A 13290-nucleotide genomic window follows, 5' to 3' on the forward strand; every position below is an offset into this window, starting at 1 on the left:
GGTGAACCACTCACAAATACGTTGGTTGAAGGGACAGTCGATCCTGTGATTGGCTTTGGAGAGCTATAATTCTACTTGAAAATGATTCTGCACACATTAGTATTGGTTAAAGCAATGAAATAATCACAATCACTTACTTTCATATCAATGTGTGCTAAGATACTTCAGAGGACAATAATAGTGTTGTGCTTTCAACGTTCCTTTGTCTTAAGAAAAGTCCGGAAAGAGGTCCCTGATCATGCAACCTAAGTTCCTACAAGTTGACTAAACTTCGGTCTCATTAGAACGCATTTATTAAACTTTGCAACTCAGATTTTACGCAACTTTCACTCACGTGCATGATTCCCATTGAATTTGTCTTTACCGGGCGAGTTGGCCGTGCGGTTAGGGGCGCGCAGCTGTGAGGTTGCATCCGAGAGATAGTTGGTTCGAACCCCACTGTCGGCAGCCCCGAAGATGGTTTTCCGTGGTTTCCTATTTTCACACCAGGCAAATGCTGGGGCTATAGCTTAATTAAGGCCATGGTCACTTCCTTCCCACTCCTAGACCTTTCCTATCCCATCGTCGCCATAAGACCTACTTGTGTCGGTGAGACGTAAACCAAATAGCAAAAAATGTATCTTCTGAAGTGTTCCATGACCGAGCGAGTTGACCATATGGGTCGTGTAGCTGTGAACTTGCAATCTGTTACTGTATAACACGGTCGGGAAGTAACACAATCGCATGCTCGTATAATTTCCGCGGAGTGTACAACAAAATAAAACTAAATCTACACGTGATATAAAGAAAGCTGACGATAAATTCAGTATCAGCACATTTATTTTATTGGTACAAAAATATTGTTTATGTCGAAATGGCACTGTTAGCCCGTGTATTGTTACCGTTCCTCTGTCTTAGGGTGTCAAGTTACCGGATTTTGTGATAAAAAAAAGGGCAACTTCATTGATTCCTTGGTACAGTTTAGTACTTCTCTACCACCATAACCACCATCATCAACTTTATATGAGAGTACTAGCATAATACCCGTGCTTCGCTACGGTTTTAAACTGAAATTTATTATTCAACGTTTTACATTCTGGAGAGCCCACTGTACGCTGAGCCTGTGAAATACGCCCTCACATCGTATGTCAAACGGTTTTGGGGGAATGATTTTTTTTTCTGATCTAACACTCATTTGAACCCCATACTGAAGAATTTGAATGTTTAAAACCCTAACTTTTTTAACATCTAGGATGTAAAAGCAACCAGCCTGTGAAATTTTGATTTTGTACTTCGAACAGTAATGTAGGAATGAATACTTTTTAAGGGGTGAATGCTTTTATGATATAGAAGATCACCCTTCATAAAGAAAATTAAGTTCGTGCCTTAAACGATTTCGGAAGACTTGATGTTGTGTTTTTGAGAGTCAACCACCATATACACCCCTTTAGGAGAGAAATATTATGAGGTATACAATATTTTACGCCTAGGACATAAAATAAGACCCTTCTCGTAAAATTAAAACATAGTACGTCAAATGGTTTTGGAGGGATGAATAATTTCGTTTACGGAGCTAACCTCATTTAACACTTCAGGTGTGGAACGCTGAAACATATATCCTATTTCACACCTAGGATTTAAAACATATACCGCTTTTGGAATTTTGTCTTCCTACGTTAAACCGTTTTGGAGGAAGGAATGTAATTTTCTTCGGATCTTAACCCCCATTTAACTCTCCGAGCGGTTAAATTTGATTCAAACCTTCTGCTATTTAATACCTAGGATAGCCTATCATTTGAAATTTTAACTTCATAATTCAAACGGTCTCATATAAAAGCGTATTTCTGTCGTCATTCCTTACGGGTGTATTGTTTTAAGTCCACTTCTTATTTGTGTCCTCATAAAAATAATTCAACTCCTTTTAACACCCCCCGCAACCCGTAAGTTAATTCCACCACCCCCTCCCCCGCCACAAAAAATACGTGTGTCTTTATTTTTAAAGGAGATTCCAAACACCAATCTTCTCGACCGTAACATCCTTCGTTTTCGAAATATAAGTATCTATAAGCAGAACATTCAACTCATTTTCAATTCATTTAACTCCCCCTTAATTGGATTTTGCGAAAACAAAACATTACGTGTTTCTTTATTTTTAAAGGAGATTCCAAATACAAATTTTCATGTCTCTAACACCTTCAGTTTTTGAGATATATCCTCATAAAAAGAGTTCAACGCCTTTCTCAGTCCTTATTACAACCCATTTTTCCGAAAAAAAAAGTACGTGTTAATTAAAAATACCACCTTTCACGCCTATAATATGTTAAGTTTCTGAGACATACTGTAGATATGCCCACTTTAAAAATTCACTCCCTTTAACACTTCCGCTTAAATGGATTTACAGAAAACAAACTATGCGTGTTCCTTTATTTTACAGGAGATTCCAAATACCAATTCTCACGTCTGTAATATCTTCAGTATTTGATATGTAAGTATCCTCATAAAAAGAATTCAACACCTTATTCACTTATTTTCACCCACTCCATCCCCTGAAGTGGATTGTCCGACAATAACAAAATACATGTTAATTCATTTTTAAAGAAGATTCCAAATAAAAATATTCATATCTGTAACACTTTCAGTTTTTGAGATATAAGTATCCTCATAAAGAAATTCAACCCCTTTTTCAGTCCTTTTTACAACCCATTAAGTGAATGTTCCGAAAACAAAAAATACTTGTTTCTTTATTTTTAAAGGAGATTCCAAATACCAATTTTCACGTCTGTAACATGTTACGTTTTTCAGATATGTTGTAGAAACACTCATTTTAAAAACTCGCCCTTTTTCATTCCTGTCCCCCCCTCCCCCTCAAATTAGATTTTCAAAATATGTGTTTCTTTATTTTAAAAGGAGATGCCAAATACCAATTTTCACGTCTGTAATATATTATGTTTACGAGATATCCTGTACATATTCTCATTTCAAAATTTCAACCCCTTTAACAGTTCCCCTTAAGAGGATTTTCAGAAAACAAATTAAGTTCGTGCCTTAAACGATTTCGGAAGAATGTATATTGTGTTTTTGAGAGTCAACCACCATATAGACCCCTTTAGGAGAGAAATATTATGAAGTATACAATATTTTACAGGAGATTGCAAATACCTATTTCCACTTCTGTAACATGTTACGTTTTTGAGATATATTGTAGACATACTCATTTTAAAAACTCGCCCCCTTGTCACTCCTGTTTACCCCCCACTTAAGTAGATTTTCCCAAAACAAGAAATATGTGTTTCTTTATTTTTAAAGGAGATTCCAAACAACAATTTTCACGTCTGTAATATCTTCAGTATTTGATATGTAAGTATCCTCATAAAAATAATTCAACACTTTCCTCACTTCATTTTACCCACCCCACCCCCTTAAGTGAATTTTCCGAAATAAATACGTGTTTCTATTTTTAAAGGAGATTCCAAATGCCAATTTTCACGTCTGTAATATCTTCAGTTTTGGAGATACCAGTATCCTAATAAAAATAATGCAACCTCTTTTTCCAGTCACATTTAGCGCCCCTTAAACTTTCTCCGAAAACAAAAAATACGCCTTACTTTATTTTTAAAAGAGATTAAACATACCAATTTTCCACGTCTGTAATATATTAAGTTTTTGAGATATACTGTAGGTAGGCTCATTTTAAAATTTCAGCCCCTTTATCACTTCCCCTTAAGAGGATTTTCAGAAAACAAATTATGCACGTTCCTTTACTTTTACAGGAGATTCCAAATACCAGTTTTCACGTCTGTAACATGTTACGTTTTTTAGATATATTGTAAAAATGCTCATTTTTAAAACTCGCCCCTTTTCACTCCTGTCTACCCCCCCCCCTCAAGTAGATTTTCCAAAAACAAAGAATACGTGTTTCTTTATTTTAAAAGGAGATTCCAAATACCAATTTTCATGACTGTAAAATCTTCAGTTTTTGAATTATGAGTATCTTCATAAAAGGTATTCAACCCCTTTTTCACCCTTTTTCACCCCTGCCTCCCCCCCCTTAGAGGATTTTCCGAAAATAAAAGATACCAGTTTCCTTATTTTTAAAGTAGATTCCAAATACCAATTCTCACGTCTTTAAACTGTTAACTTTTTGAGATATAGATACACTCATTTTAAAAATTCGCCCCCCTTTTCACCCCCTTAGCGAAGGAATATCCAAAAATCCTCCCTCAGCGAGCACCTACATTGTAATATAAATGTATCATCAAAATTTCATTTCATTATGTCCAGTAGGTTTGGCTCGGCGATGATGAATCAGTCAGTCAGTCAGTCAGTCAGTCAGTCAGTCAGTCAGTCAGTCAGTCAGTCAGTCAGTCAGTCAGTCAGTCAGTCAGCCAGAAGATGTTATTATATATACTGTATATAGATAGATTACGGAAATTAACTATCGACAGTCAAACCCATAAAATATACCACATATAGTAGTCATTCATAAACAGAAAGCTTAAATCATAATTAAAATTCTAACAGTATTCAAAATAATAAAGAATTTATCATGTAGAGTATGTATTAATACCCCTTGGAACCGTTTCTTCATACGGGGTCGGGGATAAAGAATGATTAATGCCACACAATACTAAAGTTCTTGTCGTGTAAAGGTACAATGTAGGAAAACAACTACTGTACACACACAAGAAAAATAATTTACAACCTGCCTATTGTTTCAAATTTGCAGACGGTTAGTTTATAATTATTTTCTAGAATATTTCAAGTCCATTATCATTCTTCACCAGATTATGGAATTCTTACAAATTCTGCCTCTAACGTTCGCATGGCTATTAGAGAAAGACTGTTGGTTGGTAGTACCAATTTGAATAAATCTGCTACTGCATTTTCTCTTGAAAATTCATTCGTTCATGTTGTTATATAGGATAAAGTGAAATAAGACAGGACGCACAATTTTGGACTAAAATAGAGGACATTTCTTAAAACCTAAGATGGTTGGTAACACTATATTTATATAGGCTTGTTATGTAGAAGGAATATTATCATAACATTAAAGATACTTTCACCATATTTGAGTAATAGTCCCATTTTAAAAAAATCAGGACATTTTTAAAAGTTAATATTTCGATGAAAAATTGGATGGAAATTATTTATGTATGCTCTCTAGTGATGTTTCTGTTTCAGATATACAGTAAAGGAAATGAATATATCGGAAGGCCTAGCATCAGAGCTTGGTATATCGATCACAACCAGAGAAGACAGTGGAAGGTATTATTGCATTGCCACAAATGCATTTGGCCGCGACGAGATGTCGATTCAGCTGTTCATTCAAGGTACTGTACAAATGGAAGTGTTGTTGTCTACATAGTGTGAATAATGGAACAAAAATGCATAACAAAAGATGGGTAATTTGCCTGGCACCTCTTTTAACGTTGTCATAGAAATGATCTAAGAGTAAACTTCAACTACATGAAATTCAAGTTAAATTCAGTGAATTAATTTTTACTCTTTACTAAAATACTTTCACCGTGCGGTATTGATTCTGATTTCAAAGGGACTAACTATATTGTAACTAATAATACTCTAGGTTATCGGTATGAGTTTGATAAGTTAAAATACGCCAGTGAAGAGTAGAAATCACCATAGGAAGTCTTCTCGGCATTGAAAGAACAGTACATCTCAGTAGGAGTATTCCACAGACTGTAATTGGGATATGAGATCGTAATAAATTCCAAAGTGTATGAAATCTTCCATTCCAGTCATTCCTTCGTTTATGTACCGGACGGAACGAGGTGTAAACTGATAAATTCCATGTTCTGTTTCATTTTTATTATCGTCTCTGTGGAATTAGTGTGTCCAACCTGTCGAAGTGTAGGTTAATATTTGGAGAGAAAACTGGGCTCAAAGTTAATGTTTTCTTTCTATGAAGAGGGAGGATTTATGAAAGTCTTCGAAGTAGGATTTCTTGATATATTTTTACAACGGTGAATATTATGAAAAAAGTGCAAATAAAAGAAGGTGAAGGGGATAACAGCATTATGAATATATTTTTATTCTATTCATTTCGTGGCAGAATGCATGAGTACCGGCATCATTTAAAACCAAGCTCCGAGAATATGCCAGTTTGAACCGATATCTCAATTCTCAGACTGTTGTCAGTCATCTCCACTGTATCATTACTGTATCTCGAGCAATGCCTCCGTTCGTAGTCCATCTATGCAATATGGCATTTATTCGCATATGCCTGCCACCATTCCATCTTACAGCATCAAATATGAAGAATTTTGCGTTTGCTCTGTACATTTTCCTTCTTGTTTGGCTGAGCAAATATATTCCAAGTACGTAACTTGGCTCTCATATCGCGCCTTACTGTGTACTGGTAGATTTTCTACAGTTATGTCGTCCAATAAGTCGACTTTCTTTTTGCATTGTTTTGCATTTATTAATGTCATTCTGACATTATCTGAGTAGTCGCCATGGTTGACTTGGAGCTACGCCTGAGAACATTCAATGTGTCTCTTCTTATCTGATAAAATATCACAATCATCATGCTCCCCAGAGAGAGATTACCAATGTTAGTTCCCAGATAACATTTAGCTGAAAGGATACATTTCTACAGTTACAGGATAAATCACCTGTCAGCAGTAGATATGACGGCTTATGGAAACTGACGTGTAAATGAGAGAAATTGTAACAAAGCACGCAAGGTTAGTTTATAATGAATTTCTGACAGTCATAAACAACCTGACCAGTTGCAGGAAATGAGACATTATGTCTTTCTTAGTGTTTGCGATTTAAACAAGCATACAAATGCCGAAAATGTTTGAATATTTCATTATTCTAAGCACTGTAGTTTGTAAAGATATTGTTAACTGAATGACGACGGTAAGCTTTGCACTTTTCAACAAAATTGTATTTGAGGTTTTCCGTTGTTTTCTAATCAAATTGTAAGAAAGCTTCAGATATTGAAAGAGCCCAGGGTTATTATATGAATTATGTAAGAAATAACAGCGAAAAGGTGGTAATAATATTAACTACCTATGAACTGTTCCCCTATAAATGTCCTTATGTTATGTCTCTTCATATGTGATGGATCGCAAGAATGTGTTTCATGAAAAGGAGGGAGATTAAAAGAAAAGTGCAGTGAACCTAGCGTGCTAATGCCATAGCGGTTTCACTGTCCTCGCTACCTAACTAGTACACCTTTAAGCATTTCCAACTCCACTTAAAGGTTTTTGTAAGTACCGGTAGTAATTGTATTTATTATTTATATTATCCGTTTACCCTGCAGAGTTGGTTTTTCCTCTGGACATCTACCGTTTGAAGGTCAGTGTCTCCTGCAAGTGAGGCATTTGGTCGGGGATACAACTGGGAAGGAGGACCAGTACCTCGTCCAGATGGCCTCACTTGCTATGCTGAACAAAGGCCTTGCGGGATATGGGGAGGTTGGAAGTAATAGGCAAGTAAGAGGGAAGAAAACGCCGTGACTTTAAGTTAGGAATCTTCTCGGTATTTTGCTGGAGAAGAAGTTGGAAACGACAGAAAGCAATTTTGAGGATGGCTGAGGTGGGAATAGAACCCGCTCACCTCCCCCCTACTCATTTGACCTCCGGAGGCTGAGTAGATCCCATTCCAGTCCTCGTACCACTTTTCAAATTTTGTGGCAGAACCGGGAATCATACCCGGGCCTCCAGGGGTGGCAGCTAATCACACTACCGAATACAATACAGAGGCGGACAAGTAGTAATTTTTCCAGCATAAAATTAAGTGGATATGGTTTTTAATATAGTGGTTTGGGCATTAAAGAAATTCTTGTACATATAGTAGTTCATTATTAAGATTTCCTGTAGCCATATCCTAGTTCGTGAACTATGGACTGCAGCTGAACTGTTAAGTAAGTGGTTCTAAGAGTCAAAATATCACTTACTATGGAACTGATCCACTATCTGACACATTCTGTTAGTTCGGTCTGTGCATAGAAAAGAGAACGACGGCAACGAGGAGCCTTTGTTTTTGTTTTCATTTACAAGTTGATTTACGTCACACCGACACAAACAGGTCTTAAGACGGCGATGACGAGAAAGGGCTAGAAGTGGGAAGGAAGTGGCTGTGGCCTTAATTAAGGTACAGCCCCAGCATTTTCCTGGTGTGAGAATGGGAAACCACCGAAAACCATCTTCTGGGCTGCCAACAGTGGGGTTCAAACCTACTATCTCCCGAATACTGGATACTAGCCGCGGTTAAGCAACTGCAGCTACCAAGCTCGGTGCAACGAGGAGCTGAGAGGGGCAATAAAGCCTATGGGGTCCAGAGAGATGAGTAAAACTGAGAAGTAGTTCTGCCCTTTCAAACAACCTCGTGTCTTATAAGTTCTATACCTCGGATTTGTAGGTGGTAATAGGTTAGAATGCAAAGTAATTTAGTTTGTAGGAAGTGTCATGCAACCCGTTGTACCGTAGTGTGGGAAGAGTAGCATAAATTCAGGGAGTTATATAGGCTGTACCCCTCATTTCTATGCAAATCTCATAACATAACACAGTGTAAGTTTGCATTCTAACCTATCAGCACTTAATAATCCGGACTCTACGAACACGCTAGCGCAATGGTCTAGCATCTCGTCTCCCAATCCCATTGTCCCGGGTTCTAATCCTGGTGAATTCAGGTGAGATTTCCATGAGATGTCAGGAAAGGATATACGACCAGAAATACACAGCCAAGTTTGAAACTGAGCCTGGCTGGCTCATCTATCTCGATATAATACTAGGAAAAGGGATGGTGAAACTTGAAATTCACGTTTATCCTGAGGCCTATCACAAGTATTGCTGCGGGCACTGCCATAAAATCTAGTCGTTGGTAGAATAGTTCAGCATCTCTTGATGCACTATGTGCTTGTTTACGTTCTTCTTATAACTTCATAAAACTTGACGTGCCTCGCAAGCTTAGATCTTAGGCACATAACGACTGGGTTAATCGCCTATAAAACATTAGATTATGTGTCATTTGTTTAGTACTATATCAATGGTATAGATGCAGAAAATGTTTCGAAAACAGCATGTGGTATATCACCAATGCTAAGGATTATTTTCGAAGAATTCAGCAAGTATATTTCAAAGTATAAAAGTTTGATCCTTCCTCTTAGCAGAATAAACAAGTTTCAGTTTTCTGCATCATGCTTGACGTAATATATTCAGTCGAAATGTTCACAAACAGCAGGAAACCTAAATTATGTCAGTCAGTGTAGAGATTGTATTAGTGGAGCATATTCTTAGCCTTCACTCGGTCCGACTCTTTGACTGAATGGTCAGCCTTGAAGCCTTTAACTCAAAGGATTTCGGGTTCGATTCTCGACCGGGTTGGGGTTTTTAATACCGTCTGATTAATTATTCTGGCTCGGGAAATGGCTTTTTGTGTTTGTCTCAACACGCCTCTTTATATTCAGAAAACACCACACTACAAACCACCAAAGTAACACGCAATAGCGAATACATCCCTCCAGCTAGGGTTGGCATCAGGAAGGGCATCCTGTCCTAAAACAGGACCGAGTCCACATGTGCGACGCAGTTCGCACCCGTGATCCCACGGGTGTTGGATAGCGGAAGAAGAAGATTCATAGCCTTCACTCAACATTAGGTTCATTGATTAAATTAAATTATCATCATCATCATCTGTTTACCCTCCAGGTTCGGTTTTTCCCTCGGACTTACCGAGGGATCCCACCTCTACCGCCTCAAGGGCAGTGTCCTGGAGCTTCAGACTCTTGGTCGGGGGATACAACTGGGGAGTATGACCAGTACCTCGCCCAGGCGGCCTCACCTGCTATGCTGAACAAGGGCCTTGTGGAGGGATGGGAAGATTGGAAGGGATAGGCAAGGAAGAGGGAAGGAAGCGGCCGTGGCCTTAAGTTAGGTACCATCCTGGCATTCACCTGGAGGAGAAGTGGGAAACCACGGAAAACCACCTCCAGGATGGCTGAGGTGGGAATCGAACCCACCTCTACTCAGTTGACCTCCCGAGGCTGAGTGGACCCCGTTCCAGCCATCGTACCACGTTTCAAATTTCGTGGTAGAGCCGGGAATCGAACCCGGGCCTCCGGGGGTGGCTGCTAATCACGCTAACCACTACACCACAGAGGCGGACTTAAATTAAATCATTGTGTTTAATTGAGTAGAACTACATTTAGACAGAATGGAGGGATCGAGGAGCTGAGAGGGTCAATAAAGCCTATGGGGTTGGGTTTCAACATTTTTGGAGTGGTGGCACATACTGAAGAAGAATTTAAAACCACTAAAATAACATGTTTATTGGCTTATTAATCATGTTGTATATACATTAAACAAATAACGTATTAAAAATAGTAAAATTCAAGTTCAGATATTAAACATTACGTTTTAGTGGGAAATTTGAACGAGCGAGCAAGTGTCCGCGCGGATTGTGTCACGTAGCTGTCAGCTTGGATTCAGGAGATAGTGGGTTCGAACCCCACTGTCGGCAGCCTTGAAGATGGTTTTCCGTGGTTTCCCATTTTTCATAAGGGCAAATGCTGGAGCTGTACCTTAATTAAGGTCACGGTCATTTCCTTCCCACTTGTAGGCCTTTCCTATCCCATCGTCGCCATACGACCTATCTGTGTCGGTGCAACGTGAAGCAAATTCTTTTTAAAAAATGAACGATTTTACGCAATTAAATGGTAAAAAATACCACCTGTTCTTATTTCGTAAAGTTTTCAACAAATTACCTTAAAAGTGTATACATATATAAAATTGATACACGTACTCTATTTCCACAAAACATTTCTGTTTCATTTAATTGATACAAAAAACTTAAAGATTTACAAACTCAGATTTTCCTTTATATTTAATATATCTGTAATATTAGTGTTGAACCAGAGTTGTATATTGTATTATTGCAAAATTATATTTACACCTGTCCGCCTCTGTGGTGTAGTGGTTAGCGTAATTAGCTGCCACCCCCGGAGGCCCGGGTTCGATTCCCGGCTCTGCCATGAAAATTTGAAAAGTGGTATGAGGGCTGGAACGGGGTCCGCTCAGCCTCGGGAGGTCAACTGAGTAGAGGTGGGTTCTATTCCCACCTCAGCCATCCTCGAAGTGGTTTTCCGTGGTTTCCCACTTCTCCTCCAGGCGAATGCCGGGATGGTACCTAACATAAGGCCACGGCCGCTTCCTTCCCTCTTCCTTGCCTATCCCTTCCAATCTTCCCATCCCTCCACAAGGCCCCTGTTCAGCATAGCAGGTGAGGCCGCCTGGCCGAGGTACTGGTCATTCTCCCCAGTTGTATCCCCGACCAAGAGTCTGAAGCTCCAGGACACTGCCCTTGAGGCGGTAGAGGTGGGATCCCTCGGTAAGTCCGAGGGAAAAGCCGACCCTGGAGGGTAAACAGATGATGATGATGATGATGATGATGATGATATTTACACCTACTATTTTTTCTTGTTTTTAACGGGAAAATCGGAATGAATCTGCGCCGAATTGTTTCCTTTTGCTGAAAATAATTAATTATGAATGGTCTAATAATAAAGACGATGATGGTGATGATTGCCGGTTTGAAAGGCCAAATATCGAGGTGGTCGTACTCTGGCTAAAACTATACTGAAATATATCTTAATGTGGGTTTTGGTTTCTGTTAAAGGAACCGTATCTCCTTTTGATAGGCATATTTTTTTATTCTTCACTACTTCAGTTGCTTAAATGAAATGGCGTATGGCTTTTAGCGCCAGCAGTGTCCGTGGACATGTTCGGCTCACCAGAAGCAGGTCTTCTGATTTGACTCCCCTAGGTGGCCTGCGCTTCGTGACGAGGATGAAATGATGATGAAGACGACAAATATACCCAGCCCCCGTGCCAGGGGAATTAATCAATGCTGGTTAAAATTCCTAACCGTGTTGGGACTCGAACCTGGGACCTCTGTGGCCAAAGGCCACCATGCTTTTAGCCATGGAACTGTGCAATAGTTGCTAAGGATATGTCAGTGCGAAGTAAATACACTCAGAACCTTCCCTTAATTTATGAAATGTATAAGTGAGCTCCTCTATGATATACAGGTTGGTCTTTTCTCATTTCAATCTAAAGATTCTACCGTCATTGAGAAGCCAGTCATTTTCTCTAATGACCCTCCAGTGGTGAAAATAACCCGAAACAACGAACAGATTCCTACTGTCCAGCTTACTTTAACCTATGTTACACGAAAATTTTGTTCCAGAATGTGGCCCTAAACCCCACAGTCGGCAATTGAATTAAATTTAGTAGAATGAGGCGGGATAATTTTCGAACTAATTCAAAAGAGACGGCTTGGAGTCTCCAGAGGTTTTCTAGGCATCAAGAAATAGTTTGCCGTCCAGGAGACTATCCGCTTATTACTTCCCTATACCGTCCACTAAATTCCACTGAGCATGGAAATATCCTAATAAATGCCTTCTAGAGGATACTCATGCGTGGAATACCAAGCAAAGTAAAATTTTATCATAAATATCGAGACCTATAGTTTCATATGGAACCCAGACTATGGAGATACGGCTTTCTATTTCGAAAAACTCAATACTTCGCGGCTATGTCGTTGAAAACGTATTAACAGTGTCACTGAGAAATCAAACTTATATGAAATTTCTTTGAAAACGATAGATTAGCGATCTTACATTCTTCGCTTCTTGCACAAGCTGTAGGACTTACCTATGTAACTGACCTGGAAGATACTACGGTGAACCTCCCAATGAAACATTGATAATTCATTTTCACCGTGGCCCCAGTAAGAATATTTTGATTGTAATCATGGACGATATGAATATTTTTCCATTTTAAAAGAGAACATCCATGCAGGATAGCTGTCCTAGAACAAGGGACACCGTACGGTAACATAAAGTGATATTAGTGTATTGTAATGCCATTCAAATATTTCATACTTCTTACGTTATTTGTTCCAGTCGACGAAATCGAATATTTATAGGGACATTACTGCTTTAAGAGACTTAGAAATATTTTCCCTTCATAATTTTCAGTTTCCTATCTAATAAATGAAAGCGTTTTAAAATTCATTTGGTGAGATTCGCCTAAGCTGAAAGTCTTAATTTTTTTTCACCTGTGTCCTTCAGAATTTAAATGTCGGTTATGAAGTAACTAAGTATTCTATTCGACAAGTTATTTCCAGGAACAGGATGAGGTATATACAGGGTGAAGCAAAATTCGCGCACTCGGGCGTCGCAGCGGGGCTCCTCACATGCCAGCAATAAAAAAATGTCTCACACAAAACTTCGTCCTGCGAGTATATCCGGCAGAAAAAGGACGTTGAAGAGTGGCAAACTGG

The 13290-nt window shown here is 38.8% G+C and overlaps 1 protein-coding gene across 1 annotated transcript in view; it reads left to right on the forward strand.

Moving 5' to 3' along the window:
- Positions 1–13290, forward strand: part of LOC136863786 (cell adhesion molecule Dscam2) — a 1545364-nt gene that overhangs the window by 1169420 nt on the left and 362654 nt on the right. The window contains exon 16 of the mRNA XM_068226091.1: positions 5161–5309. Coding sequence (XP_068082192.1) covers positions 5161–5309 — 149 coding nt within the window. The remainder of the gene's footprint in view (positions 1–5160; positions 5310–13290) is intronic.

The sequence above is a fragment of the Anabrus simplex genome, chromosome 2, assembly GCF_040414725.1.
Source record: "Anabrus simplex isolate iqAnaSimp1 chromosome 2, ASM4041472v1, whole genome shotgun sequence".
NCBI lineage: Eukaryota > Metazoa > Arthropoda > Insecta > Orthoptera > Tettigoniidae > Anabrus > Anabrus simplex.